At 40.9% G+C, this 21,696-nt stretch overlaps 1 protein-coding gene across 1 annotated transcript in view; it reads right to left on the bottom strand.

Annotated features, from left to right (window-relative positions):
* The window catches only part of ME3 (malic enzyme 3), a 210,821-nt gene that overhangs the window by 26,790 nt on the left and 162,335 nt on the right, over positions 1 to 21,696 (bottom strand). The window contains 1 exon segment of the mRNA XM_006144919.3: positions 2,293 to 2,402. Coding sequence (XP_006144981.1) covers positions 2,293 to 2,402 — 110 coding nt within the window.

Raw genomic sequence — 21,696 nt, 5'->3', positions numbered from 1 at the left:
CCAGGTGTGCTGTCCACAAAGACTTGTTTCCTGACTCTACCCTCTGGCCTTGGCAGCCCAGTGGGCCCAGAGGATGGCTATCCTGCTGGTGATTCATGAGTGAGTGCATGATGGGGAGCCAACTGGTCAGGAGCTAGCTGGCAGGTGCTTCCTCAGGGCCATAGTCACATCCCTGCCCACTGGACAGATGGTGAGGTGATTGGCAGGCAAGGGGAGAATGCTTCCTTACCTCCTGCCAGTCTTCCTGAACTGCACTCCTCCATCTGTGCAGAGTATAGATGAAGCTTGGCTAGCCCAGCTACTGCCTGCCCCAGCCTGTGCATCAGAGTGAGGGGGAGACAGAGTGAAGACAAACTGGGAGGATGGATTGCCACACCCCATTATCCCTTTCTGGCTCACTCTGTCTCTCTCTGGGCACATGCTATTCAGGCACTGAAGTCATGCATTTTGATATTAATCAGCTATAACTGTGTTATCCTGCAAAAAATAAGAATTATCTATCATATTTCCTATACTCTATAATGTGATCCATAAGGAAAAAAAGGCATTTGGTTTGTAATAAAAAAATATAAGGATGGCGTGTTGGTTTTTAACTTGGAATTTAGAGTCCAAATGTGTGGGCTCAAATCTCAATTCATTTCTTAAATGGCCATAGGATGTGTGTGCTTGCCAGAGAGAGACAGAGAGAGAGGGGGAAGGTGCCCTGCAATGAGGTGTGATCATGCTTAATATCTTCTCCTCTAGTTCTCCATCTTGTCAGAATTTTGAGCAGGCACACACACATGCCCAGTGTATTTTTCAAGCCTCCAGGGCTGAGATTCAAACCGCGATTGGCTATGTGGGATCCAGCTCCCTTAATCAGTAGGCTACATGACTGGCCCCCAAATCTCAGTTCTGTGCTTACTGGCTATGTAGTTGCTTACTCTTTCTGTGGCTAACCTTCTTCATTTTTAAGATAGAAATGCTAGTATTTCTATAATACTAAATGTGTAAAATAATATTAAATGTGTAAATGCTCAGAATAAGGCCTGATGTTTAAGTGCAGCTATACACTTTAGCTACTATTGCTTGGATTCGAGTCCTCTTAGGTCTATCCTCAACTCACTTAGTGAAAATTTGTAGCTTCTTTGGGCTTCTAGAAGAACCCTGCAGAATCTAAAGTTGGCCAGTCTTTTATCCCCAAGGACCAACACTATTTTCCACCACCTCATTCTTTTTCTCTGACATGGATTTTTGACTTTAAAAGATTTTGGTTGCTAAAATTCATTTCTTAAATATAAACCTATGAGGACTCATCAAGGTTTCTCTTGGACTTTATAAAATGCTAGGAGTTGCTCACACTACTCCCTACTAAGAACTCTTTGATCAGGTGAAATGATTCCTGAGAAGTCACCCATTTCCACTCCACTTCAGATACTGTCACCTCCACAGCAGGAAGCAAGTGCCCTCAGATATTACTGAGCCATAGAGTTGATAACTCAGTGAACTCTGAGCTAGAAGAGGCTTCATGTTGGCTCTTGAAATGTTCCCTGCCCCTGGCACCAGTATCTCTCAGGGTATCATTCAGAGAAGCCCGCATCCCTGCCAAGTTCCATGACTCCCTGATGGGGATAAGCTGTCTGGTAAATCCAAGAACAAGATATGGCTAGGGCAGGCCATTTTTCTGGTGATCACTATTTTGATCTGATGAGTCCTATGTGCTAGCTTTTCTATGTATTAGCTTTTAAGATTTCTGCAGTACTCTTCCAAGGCACTTGTTATTATCCCCATGGAATAGATGATGAAACTATGGTCAGAGAAGTGATTTGTCCAAGTTCGACTAGCTTGTAAATGATGACGTTTAGAATTTCTCCCATATATTAAAAAATATTTTATTTAACTTTATTTGTTTTCTTATTTTAATTTGGTGAGAGAGAGAGAGAGAGATATCAAGCCGCCAGGTCCGGGACCCAAACTTCAGTTGATCATGTGGGAGTCCAGTGCCCTTAACCATCAAGCCATCTGCTGGCCTCCTCCCATATATTAAATCACATAGTTCTTGCTTACCTTTGAAATTGCCATGCTCTCCATTTTGTAGACGAGAAAACTGAGGCTTAGCAAAGTTAAAAGATTTGTGTGTCACAGAGCTATGAATTGTCAAATGGGTTGAATCCAGGTTTAATTTTTTTTTCCTATGCGCGACCAGCCTCCTCCCCACTCACTCACCCGATTTGGTACATGGGTGAGACTGTGGAAAGCTTAATAGCTTTCCCGTTAATCTCAGTGGTTTTGCCAAGGAAGGTAGAAACCTACCTTGGATATCATCATTGAACATGCAGTACTTGTTGCGGTATTTGTTGAGCAGGCGGAAGGCATTGGCATTGGCAAAGTCTTCAAACTGGATGAGGCAATTTATTCCAAATCTGTGGGGAGGGAAAGGAAAGAATGCATGATTGCCTTCTCCAGGCACATCCCTGGCAGATCCCAGCCTGTGCTGGGGAGTGGAGCAGTGTAGGCCATGGGATGGGGGGTGGCACAGTTTCTTCATCTGGGTGTTTGCCACCCAGATGACTTCTGGGCTTGGAGCTCTGCATGCCCCATCATGGACTCTTTGATCCTGGGGTTTTATTGTTTTGTTGGTATCTCTTAGTCTTTCTGAAGGAAGCATGATAGGGATTATTAAAAATTACTTCACATATGGACAAATACCAGTTTTATCACATAGGTCAATTTGTGACTGAGTAACAGTATCTGAAGTTATGTTCACTGAAAAAAACAATGTCCTGATTGATTGTTAAGGAGTGTCAGGGCACGTGATTTGGAGAAGTGTGCCATTCCCAGCCTGGTGTGAACTACAGGCATGGGACCAGCTGTGGAAACATTCATGGCCTTGCTAGAAAAGTGAGTGGGCACATACTTGGTAGGCTTCCTGCACTCTTGGGGGCATCTTTGTGATGACAGCTGGTGGCTATGAAGGAGTGTATAGAATTGAAATGGCCCAGGAAATGTTTTTTCCAACCTCATAATTTTGTACATGGCTTTCTTGTCCAGCAGAATGCCAGTAGGTGGGCAAATATTTGCTCCTGCCATGTCCTTCCAGAGCCTTACCTTGTTGGGGCTACTTGTGGGGAGCTAGGAGATGGGTTCACAGGATGGGGACACAAACAGAGAGGCAATAACTTTCCTGCATGCTTGTTGGCCTGACCTCGCTCTTCACATACAACTGAGTGACCTTTTGCATGTCATTCACCTGTCTATTCTGCCTTGGTTTCTTATCTGTCAGTGGATGATAATCTCTGCCTGGTCAACTGCTGTAGATGTTATGAGGATTAACAGCTGAGGGTGATTTTTTCCCCCCAGTTTAACTGAGGTATAATTGACAAATAAAAACTGCATATATTTAAAATGTACAATTGATGATTTGATATATGTATACCTTGTGAAATGATGACCACAATCAAGCTAATTAATCTGCTCATCATTTCACACAGTTACCATGTTTTTTTTTTTGGCAAGATAAACTTCAGATCTATTTTCTTTGCAGATTCCAAGTATACAATACAATATTATTAACTATAGTCTGAGGGTGAATTTTAGACTGTAAAGTGCTAACTGCTACTGTCATTCTGGACACAATTCTTTTTTCACAGTCATAGAGCAAGTGATGATGGGGTATTTGGGGGGCTGGCTGTATCTCCTGACCCATCATTCAGCCCTCTTTTTCCTGTACTATGAATAGAAATGATAAATAAAAACTCCCATGCACAAATATAATGCCGTGCTCACTAAGCGAAAATTTACTGTGAATTTTTGTTCAGGGTGTGAATTTCAAATATTTGGATTAGGAGGGGGGAACGGAATGTCTCTGGTTGCTGGTGACATTTCGCTATATTTAATTCCCACAAGTATCCCAGTGTTGCTCTAAAACTGGCCTGGGGCTAAAATACCAAAAAGGTCAGACAACAAAGCAGTATGATGCATGTTCTCTGTCTCTCTCACTCACACAAACACATGCACACACAGGACCTATAAGGCGATATACATTTGTTGAGGTGAAAAAAATAAGGCAAGAATTATAAATAAATACTTGTGTTCAGGGTATAATTATTATTTCATATTTAATTTAGTTTTATATAAGAAATCTCCTTTCCTTTCATGGTGCAATTTGATTGAATATTGATTAAAACATTCATTCAGGTCACTTTAATTCCAAGTTGGAATTGTCAAAGAGGCCATGTGGATCACTCATTTAATAACCTGGGCTCAGAGTTTCTAGAACGCCTTGTATTTGAGGACCTCCAGAACCCCTGTCCACCTCAAAACTCATTCCCATGATGCTCCTGGAAATTCAACATCAGGAGCTACTAGGAGTGGCTTCAGGATTTCACAGTGTCCCCTTTCTCTCTCTGATCACAGCCTCTTCTTCCTTTTCTTCTTATTTCCTCTACACCTGCTCTGTGAGATCAAGACCTCTTTTACCCTGTATCCCAGTCCCTTGGCCTGTTCTTTAAGGCTTTTCATGAAACTGGACCACTATCCAATCCAAACCAAGGGTAGTTACTTCAGGCATTGCCATAGCACCATCCATCCATTTATCTATCCATCTTATCTCCATCCAAAAGCATCTATTGTGCATTTCTGATGAGCTGATATGGTAATTTAGTAATGTTTAGAAAGGGCTGAATGCAGAAAGGCATGTGTGCCTCAGATCCTAGTGGTCTAGTGAACTGGAGGAAGGAGATCCTGATGTGACTGAGCCCTGTGGAAGTTGCTTCTCTCTCTGTGTGTTTCTCTTTCTCTCTTTCTCACATGCATAAATGTTCTGTCATTGAAAAGAAAAATTTTAGGGACCATCCAGTGGCCTACTGGTTAAGGGAGCTGGATTCCATTTGGCCAACTACAATTTGAATCTCTGTCCCAGAAGCTTGAAAAACCTGCCCAGAATCCCTGCACAATAGAGAAATGGAGGAGAAGGGATTGCAGAAAAACCATGCCCATTGAGAGGAGTGCTTTCACTCCCTCTCTCTGTCTCTCATTCTCTCTCTCTCTGGAACTTGCACCCACCCTCTAGTAATTTTTTTCAAAGTGAAAAATCTAAGTGGCTTTAAAAAATTATTTAATTTTATTCATTCATTTATCTTAATTTGACTGGAGACACACACACACACACACACACACACACACACACAGAGGCAAAGTGAGAAAGCAAGTCACCAGGTCCGGGACTTGAACCGTGGTCGGCCATGTGGGAGTGTCCATCGCCTTAACCATCATGCCACCTGCTGGTCCCTACATACCTGAATTGCTTTTAAAAACTTTCCGTGATTCATCCATGTACATCTAAATTTACCATGCCCATTGAGAGGAGTGCTTTCACCCCTGATTTTAGTATTAATGGTCAGTTACCTTTATGTATTCATTAAAATACTAATGGCAATGGAAATAAAACTAACTCACTTTTATTGAGTATTTATTACCTAGTAGCCATCATGTTGAGCTCTATACATAAATTATTTCAGCTAATCTTCACATGACCTTATGAAATAAGTGTTGTTTCCATAGAAAGCATCCTAGGCTACCAGAGTAAGGTATGATTTACTTAGGAGTTATTTTATTGTACTTGGCCAGTGGCAGAGGTAGAATTTGAATCTGGCTCTATCTGACTAAAGTATCTTAGTTTAGTTTTAATGGCAATACAAATTTGTAAAAGATAAAACTTAAATAAGAAATCTACATATTTTTCTTCATGAGCATAGACAATGTCATGAGATGAAGAAAACGCTGAACAGGAAGACAGAAAAACCATGTCTTTCTCTGTCTCTGACCAACATTGGGAACCTTGGCCACACATCTCTGTCTTTGGGTTTCAGTTTCCTGGTCTGAGAGTTTGGGAGGATAGCATATACTATTTAGTATATGGGGTTTGGGTTAATCTTTAGGAAGTTTCACTCAATTATTTCCTCAAGTCCAAAGCATGAGGTCTGACCATTCTCAGTAATGGGAATCTGGAGGGTCAGCATCTTAGAGTCCTCCTGTGCTTACACAACTGGACCAGTTGAGTAAGCTGCCACCCTGCAGGACACACTGTTAGAGCATCAGCAGGACCCCCTCCAAAGGCCCTTGGGGCTCTGGGAACTTTCCTGATGTTAGTGTGAGAAATCTACTGCTGTCCTTCTATCCTGAAAGCAGTTCTGTTACTGTGAATACCGCACTTATCTGTCCCCTTCTGCATGTATAAACTCTTAACCCTGAGCTTTGGGAGTGGCTGAGGAACATACAATACATCTCTAGTGGAGAATTATTGCAGTGGAGAAAGATGCACCTCCCCAAGTGACACTCAGAGGTGTCCAGACTTCTCAAGCCTGGAGACTAGGCTAGAAATGGCCTTGGAGCTGCCAGGGAAGACATTCCAAGGTCAGGGTTTACTTAAAGGCACAAGGCTGATGGATGTATATTTGCTTTTTTTCCCCCAGAACTCAGACAAGAGGAAGCCTGCAAATGTGACCTGTGCCTGGGAGTCCTAGTGAACTTTGTGTGACAGCATGAATAGACCTCAGTCACAGGGCTGGGTACTTGCCCCCTGGACACAGCCTCCCAAGGGTCAGGATTGTTGTGCCCTCCCCCCAGCAAACTGACCAAATACAGAGTGAAGGATATGGTGACCACCAAACATTCCAGGAACTGCAGACCTAGTTTTTCTGTTCCCTAGGTCAAACACTTACATCTGACCTCTTTCAGGCCTGAACAAACACTAGGGACCTGGGAGGATCAGGGGAACTCACTCAGCCTGTGTCCAAACAGAATGACTAAAAGCTACCGCTCATTTTTCCATGAGCATCCACTCTGTCCTTCCAGTGAAAAATCCACACATAAGAATCCCACAGCAGACTGTCCAGTGAGAATATCTATTGTTTTCCAACAGAAAACTACTTTTATTTTTTTTTCCTTCCAAGAACTAGAGCTGACAGAATCATGAAAACTCTAAACCTTTTTTCTTTTTATGTATTCCATGTAAAACTCCAGACTCTTGAAATGTTCTTAGAAAGAGGTTCTTGGGTTAAGCAAGTTTAGAAACTTCATTAGGACCATTGAAGACCTTCTGCCCAGACTTCACTCTCCTGCCCCCCAGTTCTAGCCAGGAGCCAGGGAAAAGAATGGTACTGTTTAGAGATTGCAGGTCACCTCCTTCTGCATGCCTCTGACTACTCAGATTTAACTCTAGAAACTAGGAATAAAGTTATAATTCATCAGATGACCAGACACCACTGCAGAGGTATAAGAAATATGAGAAACCAAGAAAATATCTCTCCTGTAAGGGAAAAAAGAACTCCTCTTCCTCTACAGACAATACAAGGTAATTTGTGGAAATGCCAGATAAAGAATTTTAAATGTTCATAATGACAAAGCTAACAGAGAAGAGAGACAAAAAACTCTAGAAAATGCATGAGAAAAGAGATAATGAGTTCCAGGATGTGAGGAAGTTCTTGCATGATCTGAAAGAGAAGATATGCTTCATAAGAAGAATCAGACAGAATTGTTAGAGAGGGTGTAATGCAGGAAATGAAAACCTCTCTTGAAAATATTAAAAGGAGATTAGATCATGCAGAAGATCGAATCTTAGATGTAGAAGACAGAACCTCTGACTTAGAAAAATTCACCAGAAAGGCTGAGAAAATAACCCCCCCAAAATGAGAATAACATATGAGTAATACTAGATATCATTAAACACCCAAACATCCAGATCATTGGTATCCCAGAAGGTAAAGAAACTAAAAAGGATATTGATAATCTATTCCATAAAATCCTGGAAGAAAACTTTCCAAAACTAGAGAGGCATTCAAATATGCAGACCCAAAAAATACAAAGGACCCCACGTAGAATCCACCTAAGAAGATCTTCCCCAAGGCACATCATAGCCAGACTAACCAAAACCACAGAGAAAAGATACTAAATTTGGCAAGAGAGAAACGTCAAGCTACTTTCAAAGGATATCCCATCAGGCTAACATTGGACCTCTCATCGGAAACAATGTAAGTAAGGAAAGAATGGAAAAGTATATGCAAAGTGTTAAGTGAAAAACCATTTCAGCCAAGAATACTATACACAGCAAGATTATCTTTCATATGGGGAAAAAAGACCTGAGAGGATTTACCAATACCAGACCAACTCTCCAAGAAGTACTGAAGGAAGTGCTATACCAGGAAAACTAAAGTCAGACAAATAGAAATAAGAGTACAAAAGACAACCAAGAGAATGACGTGTCTAATGGTAGGGACAAATTCAAAGTTGAATGTTAACTTCCAGAGTTTAGATGGAAAGATCAGACCACAGTAACACTGCCAATTCAATAGAAGAGAGATTAATTACATGAGACTGAACTAGTGAAATCGAATTTTTTGACTTTAGACTAAAACAGTACTTATTTTCTTCAATGCATTGATTTCCATATTTAAGGATTTTTGTCTTCTCTTGAACTATTGATTGGTTCATCTACCTATTATTTGAACTGAATACTAAACTTTTTTCTGGCTTTAAGTTTTAAGCAAATTTCTCTTAACGGTTTTTTATTTTGATCTGTTAAAACTAAAACTGCTTTTCTTGAAATTAAGTAATGCATTAAAAATAGAAAAAAGTAAGTTTAGAAATTTTATATTACATAAGCCATATACAGTGTATATATAAGGGGACTCCAAATGGTTTGTGGAAACATGAAATTAAAGTACAGGTTTGGAGGAGAAGATTCCTCATGGCTCCTGTGAAGTAGTGATTTCAGGGTAAAAGAGAAATGAAGATTTCCTACTGATAATTCAGCCTCCAGTAAACAAGCTAGAGTCGAAGGAGAGGCGAGAGGCAGGCCTTCAGGAGAAGATTCCTCATGCCTCCTGCGAAGTAGTGATTTCAGGGTAAAAGAGAAAAGAAGATTTCCTACTAATAATTCAGCCTCCAGCAAACAAGCTAGAGTGATTGAACTTCAAGAATTAGGAAGACACATACCATCCATCAGATGACTAGAAATCACCGCAGGACCACAAGAAATATGGGAAAGCAAGAAAATACCTTTCCTCCAAGGGAAAAGAATAACTCCTCTTCATTCACAAGCAGTTCACAATCATGGAAATGTCTGATAAAGAAATTAGAACATTCATAATGGCAAAGCTAACAGAGATGGAAGAGAAGAGAGACAATGAACTGCAGAAGAGAAAGGAGAAAGAAGCTGATGGATTCCAGGAGGTGAGGAAATTCATTCAAGATCTAAAAGAGGAATTACACACTTTTAGAAAGAATAAAATGGAACCGTTAGAGATGAAGGTTATAATACAGGAAGTCAAACTCTCCCTTGAAAGTATTAAAAGCAGACTAGATCATACAGAAAATAGAACCTCAGACACAGAAGAGAAAATTGCTGGCCTAGAAAAATCCACCACGAAGACTGAGAAAATTGCCCCCAAAATTGAGAATAATATACAAGAAGTACTAGATACCATCGAATGTCCAAACATCTGAAAAATTGGCATTCCAGAAAGCGAAGAGACTCATAAGGGAATTGATAATTCTATTCCATGAAATCCTGCAAGAAAACTTTCTAAACCTAGAGAGGCACTCAAAGATTCAATCCCAAGAAATGCAAAGGACCCCAAATAGAATTGATCCAAGAAGATCTTCTCCAAGACACATTATAGCCAGGTTGACCAAAACCACAGACAAAGACAAGGTACTAAGATTGGTAAGAGAAAAACATCGAGTTACCAACAAAGGATATCCCATCAGGCTAACAGCAGACCTCTCATTGGAAACAATGGGAGTGAGGAAAGAATGGGAAAATTTATTCAAAGTGTTAAGAGAAAAGCAATTTCAATCAAGAATACTGTACCTGGCAAGAAGATTATCTTTCATGTGGGAAGAAAAGGCAAGAACATTCTCAGATAAACAAAACCTGAAAGAATTTACCAGCACCAGACCAGATCTCCAAGAAGTTCTCAAGGGAGTGCTATATCAGGAAAATTAAATACAGACACACAGAAGTAAGAATTCAAAAACTAAGAAAATGGCAGCCTCGCAGCTGAAGGCAGAGGTGCAGTTGTGCCGTGGGCAGCCTGCGTCTGACGTCAGAAGCCGGAGCTCACCCAGCTCAGTTCCGTGTCTGACTCCCCAAAGCGCCTGATCATCAGATCATTCCATTGTCTTCCAGATCATGTTACTGCTGTGGGAAAAGAAGCTGTAAATTGAAGCCAAGACCTAGCATGACTCCTGAATCTGAATCACCGTGCCTGAGAGAGCTCCTCAGCCAATCTTCATGAGAAACTCTTAGAAAATTTGAAAGAGGCTAAGGGAAAGAAGTAGTATTAGAAGACGGTAACCTCAAAGTGATCTTATGCTTACCTTCTAACAGACCTGCGTAAAGAAACCAACCCACTCACCAGCGACTTCAGCCCTTCCAGGGTCTGTTATTGAACATGGAACTGGCCTTTGTCTCTCTTGCCTTACTTTGTTAGACTGCAGAGCACAGAACTAGATTCCCAGGGTGTTGAGACTTGCTTTGATTGTGAAGGAAAAAATGAACTACATTCTCATTTTCTTAATTTAGTAAGTCTTTGTTTCACTGGCTTACCTTATTTTTATTATTATTTTAAAAAATATGTCCTAGAGCACATGTGCTTACCAGACATAGAAAGAGAAAGTGAGAAAGCAAGAACGCATACCTCTGGGGGTGCAGTGGGGAGATGACCACACTGCAATCCCTTCTCCATTCTTTTCTCAGGATTTTGGGCACACACTCACACATGTGTGGTGCGTTTTTCAAGCCACCGAGTCTAGGACTCAGACCACACAATTAGTTTTGTGGGATCCAGCGCCTTAACCACCACACCACCTGGCTAGCCCTGTTTACCTCCTGATTTTTTACTTCTTGGAAAGCAGAACCATACTCATTCATCTTGGTGTTTTCAGAGCAGGCTGGTGTCTCAGGGATGGTGAGTACCCAGTCCAGGAAAACCAGTGAGTACATCATTCGACAGCGCCTTTCACAAAGAAACTCTAGATTAGGCTGCTGCCGACATTGCTAAGCTTAATGTACCTGAAGTAGGCCAATTTCTGTATCTAGACCGAAGTATGTATTTATTTATACTAAGTCTGTGTTCTTTTCTTTTTTCTTTTTTCGCCATAGGGAATGTGAACTTGCCAGAAAGACAGAGAGACAGAAAGCGAGGAATCACCCCCAGGTGGGACGGCTACACCACAGTCCCTTCTCCTCCATTCTCTTCTCAGGTTCTTGGGCGCACACACACATATACACATGCCCAGCTTGAGTTTTAAGGTGCTGGGTCCAGGACTCAATCCAGAGTCAACTCCGTGGGAGGTAACCATTATGCCATCTGTGATGGTCCCCTGTGTTCTTCTTTTTAAAAAGTGACCAGTCTGTCCTAGAATTAGAAAAACACTTTTTTTTTTTTTGAGAGGTTTTTTCGCTATAGGGTGCGTGCGCTCACCAGACAGAGAGAGAGAGAGACATAGAGACAGAAAGCGAGAAATCACCCCCCAGGGGGGGATGGTCACGCCGCAATCCCTTCTCCTCCATTCTCCTCTCGGGATCTTGGGCATTCACGCACACGTGCTCAGTGTGAGTTTTCAGCCACCGGGTTCGGGACGCGAACTGCGGTCGACTACGTGGGAGTCCAGCAACATAGCCATTATGCTAACTGCTGGTTCCCGAAAAACACTTTTTTAATATGTTGATTCCTAATTATTCTCTAAGTATAAATCTCTTTTAATAAAAATGTGCTACACATCCAGTGTTCGGATCAGGAAAATATATTATGTAGGATGTAAGAGAAAGGCTGTTCTAAATTAGTGAAAGTTTCACCCATAGATTTTTTTTAAATGTTCTGAAAAAAATTTTTTTTAAATGTTCTGAAAAAAATTTTTTAAATAATGAAACTCATCCTTAATGAAGTCCTGCCAAACAGAGGTCCTAAAGGGCCTTCCTTTGATGAATAAATTAAGAATTGTAATTTAAAAAAAAGAAAAAAAAACAAAAAATAACACTAAGATTTTTTTTTATAGGGACAAGTCTGGAGTTGAATATTATATCCCAGAATTTAATCGGGAACATTGAACCACAACAGAAGATAAAGTACATGAGACTGAATTGGTGAAGTATAATTTTATGACTTTTGACTAAAACATTGCTGATTTTCTTATAGACTTTGTTTTCTGGTTGTAAGGATTTGTGTCCTGTCTTGAGATATGAACAGGTTCATGTACCTACCATTTGAACAGAATTCTAACCTGTTTCCTGGATTTAAGTTTTAAGCAAAGTTCCTTAGCATTTCTTTGATTTAAGTTAAAACTGGTTTTCTTAATAGTATCAAGTGAACTTGCTATTGAAAGTAGTTAGATTATTTAAGAAATTGTGTGATCAATACAATGTGGGGGAGGAAGGAATGGAAGACAACTGTAGACACCAGAGATAGTGGCAGAAGAGGGTGGGAAAGGACAGAGGGTCAGAAATAGGGGTAAAAAAAATACTAGAAACCATAAATGGAAAATTTTTGATAACAACATGCATGATTAAACCACTATGCAGTATATTCTGGATGGGAAATCACATTTTGTATGCTGTGATGATGCTTAGGGAATGAATGTAAATTAAGTTAAAAAAAAAGGTTCAGAAAAACAAACAGTTTTTCTTGAAATTGAAATAAAAACACATTAAAAATACCTATTCGGAAAAAAAAATTACAGGTTTGTTTTGGTGCAAAATATTTTGAGATTCACGTCTACTTTTTTTCATTACACCATTTCCATTAATTTTTCAAGACCTCTCCTCATATTAAAGGCTCTGAAAAGTCCTACATTATGAAATCGGTTTCATCCTGCTGTGTTCCTATCCTCCCCACCTATGGCAGAGTATCTTTTGGGAGACATGACTTTCTGCAGAAAGAACTTTGTACAGGTGGGGCTGGGTGGATTCAAGGTTAAATCTTCCTAAGATTACTGTAGTTGTTGCTTCTGGCCAGGATCCTAAAATAACTGATCTCATCTCTTTCAATTGTATTCCCCCTTCCAAATTTATCCTTCACATCTTTTTAGGATCCTGGGCACGCACGCACACGCGCCCGGCGTGAGTTTCAAGCCACCGGGTCCGGGACACGAACCGCGGTCGACTACATGGGAGTCCAGCGACACAGCCATTACGCTAACTGCTGGTTCCCACCCAGCTTGAGTTTTAAGGTGCTGGGCCCAGGACTCAATCCAGGGTCAACTACGTGGGAGTCTAAACAATGTAACCATTATGCCATCTGTGATGGTCCCCTGTGTTCTTCTTTTTAAAAAGTGACCAGTCTGTCCTAGAATTAGAAAAACACTTTTTTTTTTTTTGAGAGGTTTTTTCGCTATAGGGTGCGTGCGCTCACCAGACAGAGAGAGAGAGAGACATAGAGACAGAAAGCGAGAAATCACCCCCCAGGGGGGGATGGTCACGCCGCAATCCCTTCTCCTCCATTCTCCTCTCGGGATCTTGGGCATTCACGCACACGTGCTCAGTGTGAGTTTTCAGCCACCGGGTTCGGGACGCGAACTGCGGTCGACTACGTGGGAGTCCAGCAACATAGCCATTATGCTAACTGCTGGTTCCCGAAAAACACTTTTTTAATATGTTGATTCCTAATTATTCTCTAAGTATAAATCTCTTTTAATAAAAATGTGCTACACATCCAGTGTTCGGATCAGGAAAATATATTATGTAGGATGTAAGAGAAAGGCTGTTCTAAATTAGTGAAAGTTTCACCCATAGATTTTTTTTAAATGTTCTGAAAAAAATTTTTTAAATAATGAAACTCATCCTTAATGAAGTCCTGCCAAACAGAGGTCCTAAAGGGCCTTCCTTTGATGAATAAATTAAGAATTGTAATTTAAAAAAAAGAAAAAAAAAACAAAAAATAACACTAAGAAAATGGCCAATTTAATCATAGGGGCAAACCTGGAGTTGAATATTATATCCCAGAATTGAATTGGGAACATTGAACCACAACAGAAGATAAAGTACATGAGACTGAATTGGTGAAGTATAATTTTATGACTTTTGACTAAAACATTGCTGATTTTCTTATAGACTTTGTTTTCTGGTTGTAAGGATTTGTGTCCTGTCTTGAGATATGAACAGGTTCATGTACCTACCATTTGAACAGAATTCTAACCTGTTTCCTGGATTTAAGTTTTAAGCAAAGTTCCTTAGCATTTCTTTGATTTAAGTTAAAACTGGTTTTCTTAATAGTATCAAGTGAACTTGCTATTGAAAGTAGTTAGATTATTTAAGAAATTGTGTGATCAATACAATGTGGGGGAGGAAGGAATGGAAGACAACTGTAGACACCAGAGATAGTGGCAGAAGAGGGTGGGAAAGGACAGAGGGTCAGAAATAGGGGTAAAAAAAATACTAGAAACCATAAATGGAAAATTTTTGATAACAACATGCATGATTAAACCACTATGCAGTATATTCTGGATGGGAAATCACATTTTGTATGCTGTGATGATGCTTAGGGAATGAATGTAAATTAAGTTAAAAAAAAAGGTTCAGAAAAACAAACAGTTTTTCTTGAAATTGAAATAAAAACACATTAAAAATACCTATTCGGAAAAAAAAATTACAGGTTTGTTTTGGTGCAAAATATTTTGAGATTCACGTCTACTTTTTTTCATTACACCATTTCCATTAATTTTTCAAGACCTCTCCTCATATTAAAGGCTCTGAAAAGTCCTACATTATGAAATCGGTTTCATCCTGCTGTGTTCCTATCCTCCCCACCTATGGCAGAGTATCTTTTGGGAGACATGACTTTCTGCAGAAAGAACTTTGTACAGGTGGGGCTGGGTGGATTCAAGGTTAAATCTTCCTAAGATTACTGTAGTTGTTGCTTCTGGCCAGGATCCTAAAATAACTGATCTCATCTCTTTCAATTGTATTCCCCCTTCCAAATTTATCCTTCACATCTTTTTATTTATTTATTTATTTTTTAAGGTTTCACGGGAGAGAAACAGAGACAGGGAAAGTAAGAAATCATCCCCTGGGGGGATGGCCATGCTGAAATCCCTTCTCCTTTCTCCTCCTGGGATTTTGGATGCACGTGCACGTACATGCAGACACACACACACACACACACACACACACACACACACACTGTGATTTTCCAGCTGGTAGGTCTGGGATTCAACAGATCTGTTGTGCCATGTAATAGCAAGTTGGCATGTGGAATCCAGTGCCTTAACCACCATACCACCTGCTGGCTCCAAGCAGACCTAATTACTGTGGCCTTGAGGGAAAAAAACAGAGGCACTAGGTGGATGTCAGAGGGACACAGATCTTAGTGCTGCAGATCTCATATAAAACAGATTCTACACACTGGGTAGGAAGTGACTGCTGGTCACTGGAGGTGATTCTGTGGTCATTGGAGCCCTCCCTGCATGGAGGTTGTGGAAGAGATTCCAGCTAGCTATGAGGATGGACTCTGAGGCCCTTCCCTTACCAGCTCTCATACTGATGTACCTGGACCTGGGCAGCCAGACTGGCAGGCTCCTATGTCTGGTTGGCTGGCCTAAGAGAGAAAACTCCCATCTGCTAGCAAGATAGTCACAGGAAGCAGCAATTTCTAAGCCAAAGTCCCAGGATAACGTGGCTGTTCCTCAGTCCCTGCTCTGACGGCAAGCCCAGGCCAGACAGAGCTCACTTCAAGAACAGTTTGGATTTCCTCTTGAATTTCCCTATTTGTCTGAGTTCCTGGGGAAGCACGCAAATGGCGCCAGAAATCCCAGTGCTGGGAAGAGGATAGTGGCTGATCTGTGACCTCTTGACCTCTCAAAGGTTAATGGCCTGTACAAAATTTTCCCTCTAGGCATAGGAGCTCACTCCTGGACCTCTTAGTGATAAAATCCTGGTACTTTTTCCAGTCACCAGCCCACTGGATGACTTGGGGCTTCGACATTTATGCCAGCTCATGTTGGCCCCTAGATGGTGCATCATATCAAGTTGTCATGAGATCACTGATGTTTGCTATGAAGCTTCCTAGTCTTAGTCTGGCCCATCTGACCTTTCTCTTTGGTGTATCTTTGTAGTATTTATAGCATACTGTAGTATTATACGACTACAGTATCTTTACCACACAATCATATCTTGAACCTCCTCATTCTAAACTGACCCTCTCTCATAGAACTGGCTAAATTCTACCTTGAATTATGATACTTAGTCTGGGAATGGAAGATAGGGTAGTTGGAAAATCCAGTTTGTGTTTGTGGACTTTCAGGACTCAAGTGAGTCAAAGTTAAAGAGTGGAAGTAAGGAAGGCAAGGTTAGGCAATGGACTGGACCAAAACAGGCACTCGATGGAGAGTCCTTGGAGACAGAAGAAGTGTCTAACTTGGCACAACAACTGAAGTTGAGTTTCAAGTGACCTCCCATTCCTCTCCCCAACCCTACTCTCAGAATCAACTGCAGACACCAGTGCTGGAGGACGGAACATGCTACTGTATCCCCTGTGCTTGCTCAGTATTTGTTGAACAAATGAAAGTGTGAATGAATGTATGTCAGAGAACAGTCCCTCTTACAGGAGTACCCAGTTGTACTCATGACATATAACATCAAGTGCTTCCAGTAGAGTCATGCTCTCAAGAGGCCACAATGGCGAAATATCTCTGTGTTACAACACCTGAGGCCTCTTGCTTTACCCAGAAGGATTCAAGTTAATACAAATGGATACGACTAGCAGCAAACATCTTCCCAGTGTAGCTATAGGAGCAGGCAAGAAGGGGGTCGATAGTTGAAGACCTCAGGTTTTGGAGTCTATAGATTTGGGAGTCTAGCTGGGTGATTTTGAGTAAGGTACTTAATCCTTCTAAAACTCAGTTTCTTGATCTCCGAGTCTTGCTATTATAGTTAAAAGCAGAGCACCCAGCATAATATAGGTGCGTTGTAAAAGTCAGTTGCTTGCTCTTTCCTGGGAATAAGACTGACTTCTTAAAATCAATGCAATGTCGGGACCAGCAGTTAGCGTAATGGCTATGTCGCTGGACACCATGTAGTTGACCGCGGTTCACGTCCCGGACCCAGTGGCTTAAAACTCACGCCGGGTGCGTGTGCGTGCGTGCCCAAGATCCTGAGAGGAGAACGGAGGAGAAAGGATTGCAGAGTGGTCGTCCCCCCTGGGGGTGATTTCTATTTCTGTCTCTCTGTCTCTCTCTTTCTGGCAAGCGCACGTGCCCTATAGCAAAAACCTCTCAAAAAAAAAAAAAAATCAATGCAATGTCCCAGGTCCTTTGACCTCTATTTCCTCTATCAGCCTAGATGAAGGCAAGACCATTAGCTAGGCACACATTAAATCTACACAAAAGCAGCAGTAATTATTTGAGTAGCTCTCTTTTTACCTCCCCTAGTAGATTATAAGCTCAAGAACAAAGTCTGTTTCTGAACTCTTGCTATGTTCCATAGATATTGATCTAGTGAACAAATGAATAGGTAGATGAATATGTGAATAAATAAATAACTGCTGTCTCGAACTACTTTCAGATTATATGCTCATATTACATTTCCAGGGAGAATTCTTCTTGACAGTTGTATTGGCCACATTGTGGTGCACAGGTAAGGCAGGCTGATAACAAATGTGAAGGAAATTTTATGAGTTATGTGAATAAGAGCAAATAACTGGTTGGATTTCCCTAACCTCCCACTGTGTTTCTTATGATCTATCCTTGGGGATTTGTTCTTTGGATCTCGGTTTCCTCATCAGTAAAGTAAGGTAGTTGGATCAAATGAGCAGGTTGTGTTTTGCTCAGGTATTCTAAGACTGTGGGATTACAGTCCTATAGTGGGTCAGGTGGGAAAATGATAATGGAAACATACAGACTGAACTATGGAAGGCAATTCCTAAACTTCAGTATATAAAAATACTGAACAGTGATTATCTCTGCTGAGAGAGACTCAAATTGCAATCGGAACATTGCAATCAGGGTTTAGAGCTAATAGTGACATTTTTTACAATCTTTGGAAATTAGAATAAAATCCTCAAATTTTCTCTGTGGTCTGAATACCAGAGCTTAGGGGTTTTCCTTTGCTTATATTGCTTTAAAACAAAAAGGAGAAGCTTGGCACCAAAAGAACCTTAGCTACCCTCAACCCCTGCCCTCAGGGATGGGAAATAGGGTCAGGGTGGACTGTGTTGCCTGGGTTTTAAGGTTTATTGAGAGGCCTGTAGGGGGCACCCAGCTCTGGTGAATGATGGGAAAAGGGGTTAAGAAGGAAGAATCAGGAAGCATCAGCTAAAAAACCTGAACTGTGATGAATTAAACGATACTTTCTTAACTGTTGGAAGCTGAAGATTTTTGAAAATGGAAGTTGATGACTGGTCCCTCCATAGCTCCCCTTGTGGTGAGGCTAGGTGGCTCTATAGAGCAGTTTTCATAAGACCTGCTTCTTATTCATTCTCCTTGTCTGCTTTATCAAGAAGGTGTCTGGAATATGTTGGACAGTCTTTTATTTCATGTAAAAGAAAATAAATGGAGACCATTACATTTTGAAGATGGGTTCTGGAATTAGATCACCTGAGTTCACAGCTTGGCTCTACTGTTTACTAATGTTGTGACCTTGGGCAAGTTTCCTAACTCTTTTTACCTCAGTTTTTCATCTAAACAATGTGCAATTTCTTAATAATTATTCAGAACGCACACTTCACTAGGCATTATTCTGGATGCTTGAGATACAGCAGTGAACAGAGATAAAAATCCCTCCCTGGAACTTATGTTTTAGTGGGATAGATGATAATTGTATAACTGTAGTAGGATTGTTGTGACTATTAAGTGAGTTGATGTAGTGAATTACTTTATTGTCCTCAGGGACCTAAATTAGCCCGCACTCAGTTCAACAGAGGGTGAAGGGTAGGATGCTTGCTTGCTTGTTATTTAGACTTTCTTCTTCTTCGTTTTGAATTTAAGGTTCTGTTTCTGGGCAAGAATCACTGCTTAACTCATTTGCCAAAAACAAAACAGCTCACCACTGTTTTGATTTTTTTTTTTCTAATTACAAAAGAAATATCTGTACATATACAATCAAACATTATAGAAATGAACGACTTGGAAAGCCAAAATCCCTGGCAATCTCATCCCTTAACTATAATGACCGTTAAGAGTTTGGTGTATATATTACATATCCAAATATTTTTTTTTCATTACTATAGCTTATCTTGATGGAATCATCTGTTTTTAGAATTTTTTCAGTTATCCAGCTTTATTAAAAAATAATCTGGTTAACACTAAATGAGTTAAGTAGTATAAGAAGAGGCTTGTGTGTCTGTACGAACGAGCAAGACAGAGACAAAGAGAAATGGTAATAAATGTACCATGACTGGGGACTGGTGGGAATGCTGCATCCTTTCTGGCATGGAATGACCAGGCTTGGGTCTGGGAATTACACACTATTCATTATACACTATTCATCCTTTCTTTCCCTCCAGAAATGCTTTTTTATTTACAGAAGCTCAGTAAAACCCTCCCTGATAAGACATATTATTGTCCCAGTTCCTTTCTGGACATTGAGAAGTAAGAATGAAGGATTTTTTTGAAATATCCATAGGCAGTGGTTTTTGAGGATTTGTGCTTTCGAAAGATGTCTTGCCATAATACTGGTGCACTCCTCTGGATTCTCATGACTGTGTTTTCATTTTCAGAAGTAGTATTTGGTTCTTAATATGTGCTTGCTATTTTCTTCAGAATAGAATACTTCTCATATTCATTCTTTAACAAACAAACAAACAAACAAACTATAAATAGGGCCAGCAGATGGCATGGAGAATAAGGTGGCAGGATCCACACGGCCAACGGCATTGTTTGAGTGGTTTGAAAAACATACTGGGCGCATGTGTGTGTGCCCAAAATCCCAAGAGGAGAATGGAGGATAAGGGATTGCATTGTGATATCTACCCTCAGGAGTGAGTTCTGATTTTTCTTTCCTCTCTCTCTGTTTCTCTCCAGTGAGTGCATGTACCCTACAGCAAGACTAAAAAAAGCAAAAAACATTAAATAATATTTAGTAAATATAACTTTTATAGTCTCTTTCAGAATATTCCCTTTTCTTAGGATCCTGATTATTTTGGTTGCATATCTGGTTTTCCAACATTGTAAATTATTTTCTATGTGGATTGTTATGAATCATGAATTTGTTTTCGTTGGGGAATTTAATTCCACAAAGCATGGGTTATAGGAGTGTCCCTACAAAAAACTCTTAGTTTTCTTTCTGCCAGGTTCCCCAGCAATATAGCTGGTGGGGAGAACAATATTTTATATTTACCTTTGTTTTTTTGAGTGGTTTTTGCTATAGGGCGCATGTTTTCACCAGGCAGAGAGAGACAGAGAGACAGAAAGCGAGAAATCGCCACCCAGAGGGATGGCCATGCCACAGTCCCTTCACCTCCATTCTCCTCTCGGGATCTTGGGCACGCATGCCCACGTGCCTGGCGTGAGTTTTAAGCCACTGGATCCGGGACTCGAACCGTGGTCGACTACGTGGGAGTCCAGCGACATAGCCATTATGCTAACTGATAGTCCCTTATACTTACCTTTTTTTTTCTTTTTCTTTTTTTAGAGGTTTTTGCTATAGGGTGCGTGCACTCGCCAGAAAGAGAGAGACAGAGAGACAGAAAGTGAGAAATCACCCCCCAGGGGGGATGGCCACTGCAGTCCCTTCTCCTCCATTCTCCTCTTGGGATCTTGGGCATGCATGCACATGCGCCATGCGTGAGTTTAAGCCACCGGGTCCGGGACTCAAACTGTAGTTGGCTACATAGGAGTCCAGCGACATAGCCATTATGCCCCCTTATGCTTACCTTTTAAAAATATTTTTTTGCCATAAGGCACGTGCACTCTCCAGAGAGAGAGAAAGACAGAAACAAAGAGAGGGAAAGTGAGATATCATCTCCCCCCAGGAGAGATGGCCATGCTACAATCCCTTCTCCTCCATTCACCTTTTAGGATTTTGGGCATGCACGCACATGCACCAGGTATGTTTTCATGTCATTGAGTCTGGGACTTGAACTGCAGTCACTATGTGAAAGTCCAGTGCTTTAACCACCATGCCACCTGCTGGTCCCTATACCTACTTTTTAATGTGAATTTTTATGTCATGTGTATATTGTAAGTGCAGATTCTAAATCCACATGTGGTAAGGACTTGGCATTATGGGTTCTTCCAAGAGACATTTTTGTTTTCCTTACAAGTTCATTGTTATTTCCCTGGGTTGGTGAACAGGGTTTATTTCTTCTTGGAGGCACAATCATTTGAGGTTTCCAGTTTTCAGTAGAACTCTCCATTCTAATGTCTAGTCTTGTACATTCAACATTTGATTCTGCCTGGGTGTGGACCCCTTCCATGCCTGAATGATAAGAAGGGACTGGAGAAATGAAAGGACATTCAAGGTTGGGGAATCAGCCTACAGGAAGGCTCAACACGGGTGATGTGTCCAAGGAGCAGCAGGAAGACTGGTGTGACTAGAGCTCCGGGAGCTAGTGAGAGGCTGGTAGGAGGTGAGGTCATCAAAGGCTTCATTTCAGCTCTAAGAGCCAAGTACAAGGCTACTATTTGTGTAGTCTCTCTCTCTTTCTTTTAAAGTTTGCTATAGGGCACATGTAGTCACAGAAGAGAGACAGAGAAAGAGAGGGAAAGTAGTAAAGAATTCCCCCA

The sequence above is a fragment of the Tupaia chinensis genome, unplaced genomic scaffold (assembly GCF_000334495.1).
Source record: "Tupaia chinensis unplaced genomic scaffold, TupChi_1.0 Scaffold000139_1, whole genome shotgun sequence".
NCBI classification, from domain to species: Eukaryota; Metazoa; Chordata; class Mammalia; order Scandentia; family Tupaiidae; genus Tupaia; species Tupaia belangeri.
This window is presented reverse-complemented; position numbering and strand designations above follow the sequence as displayed.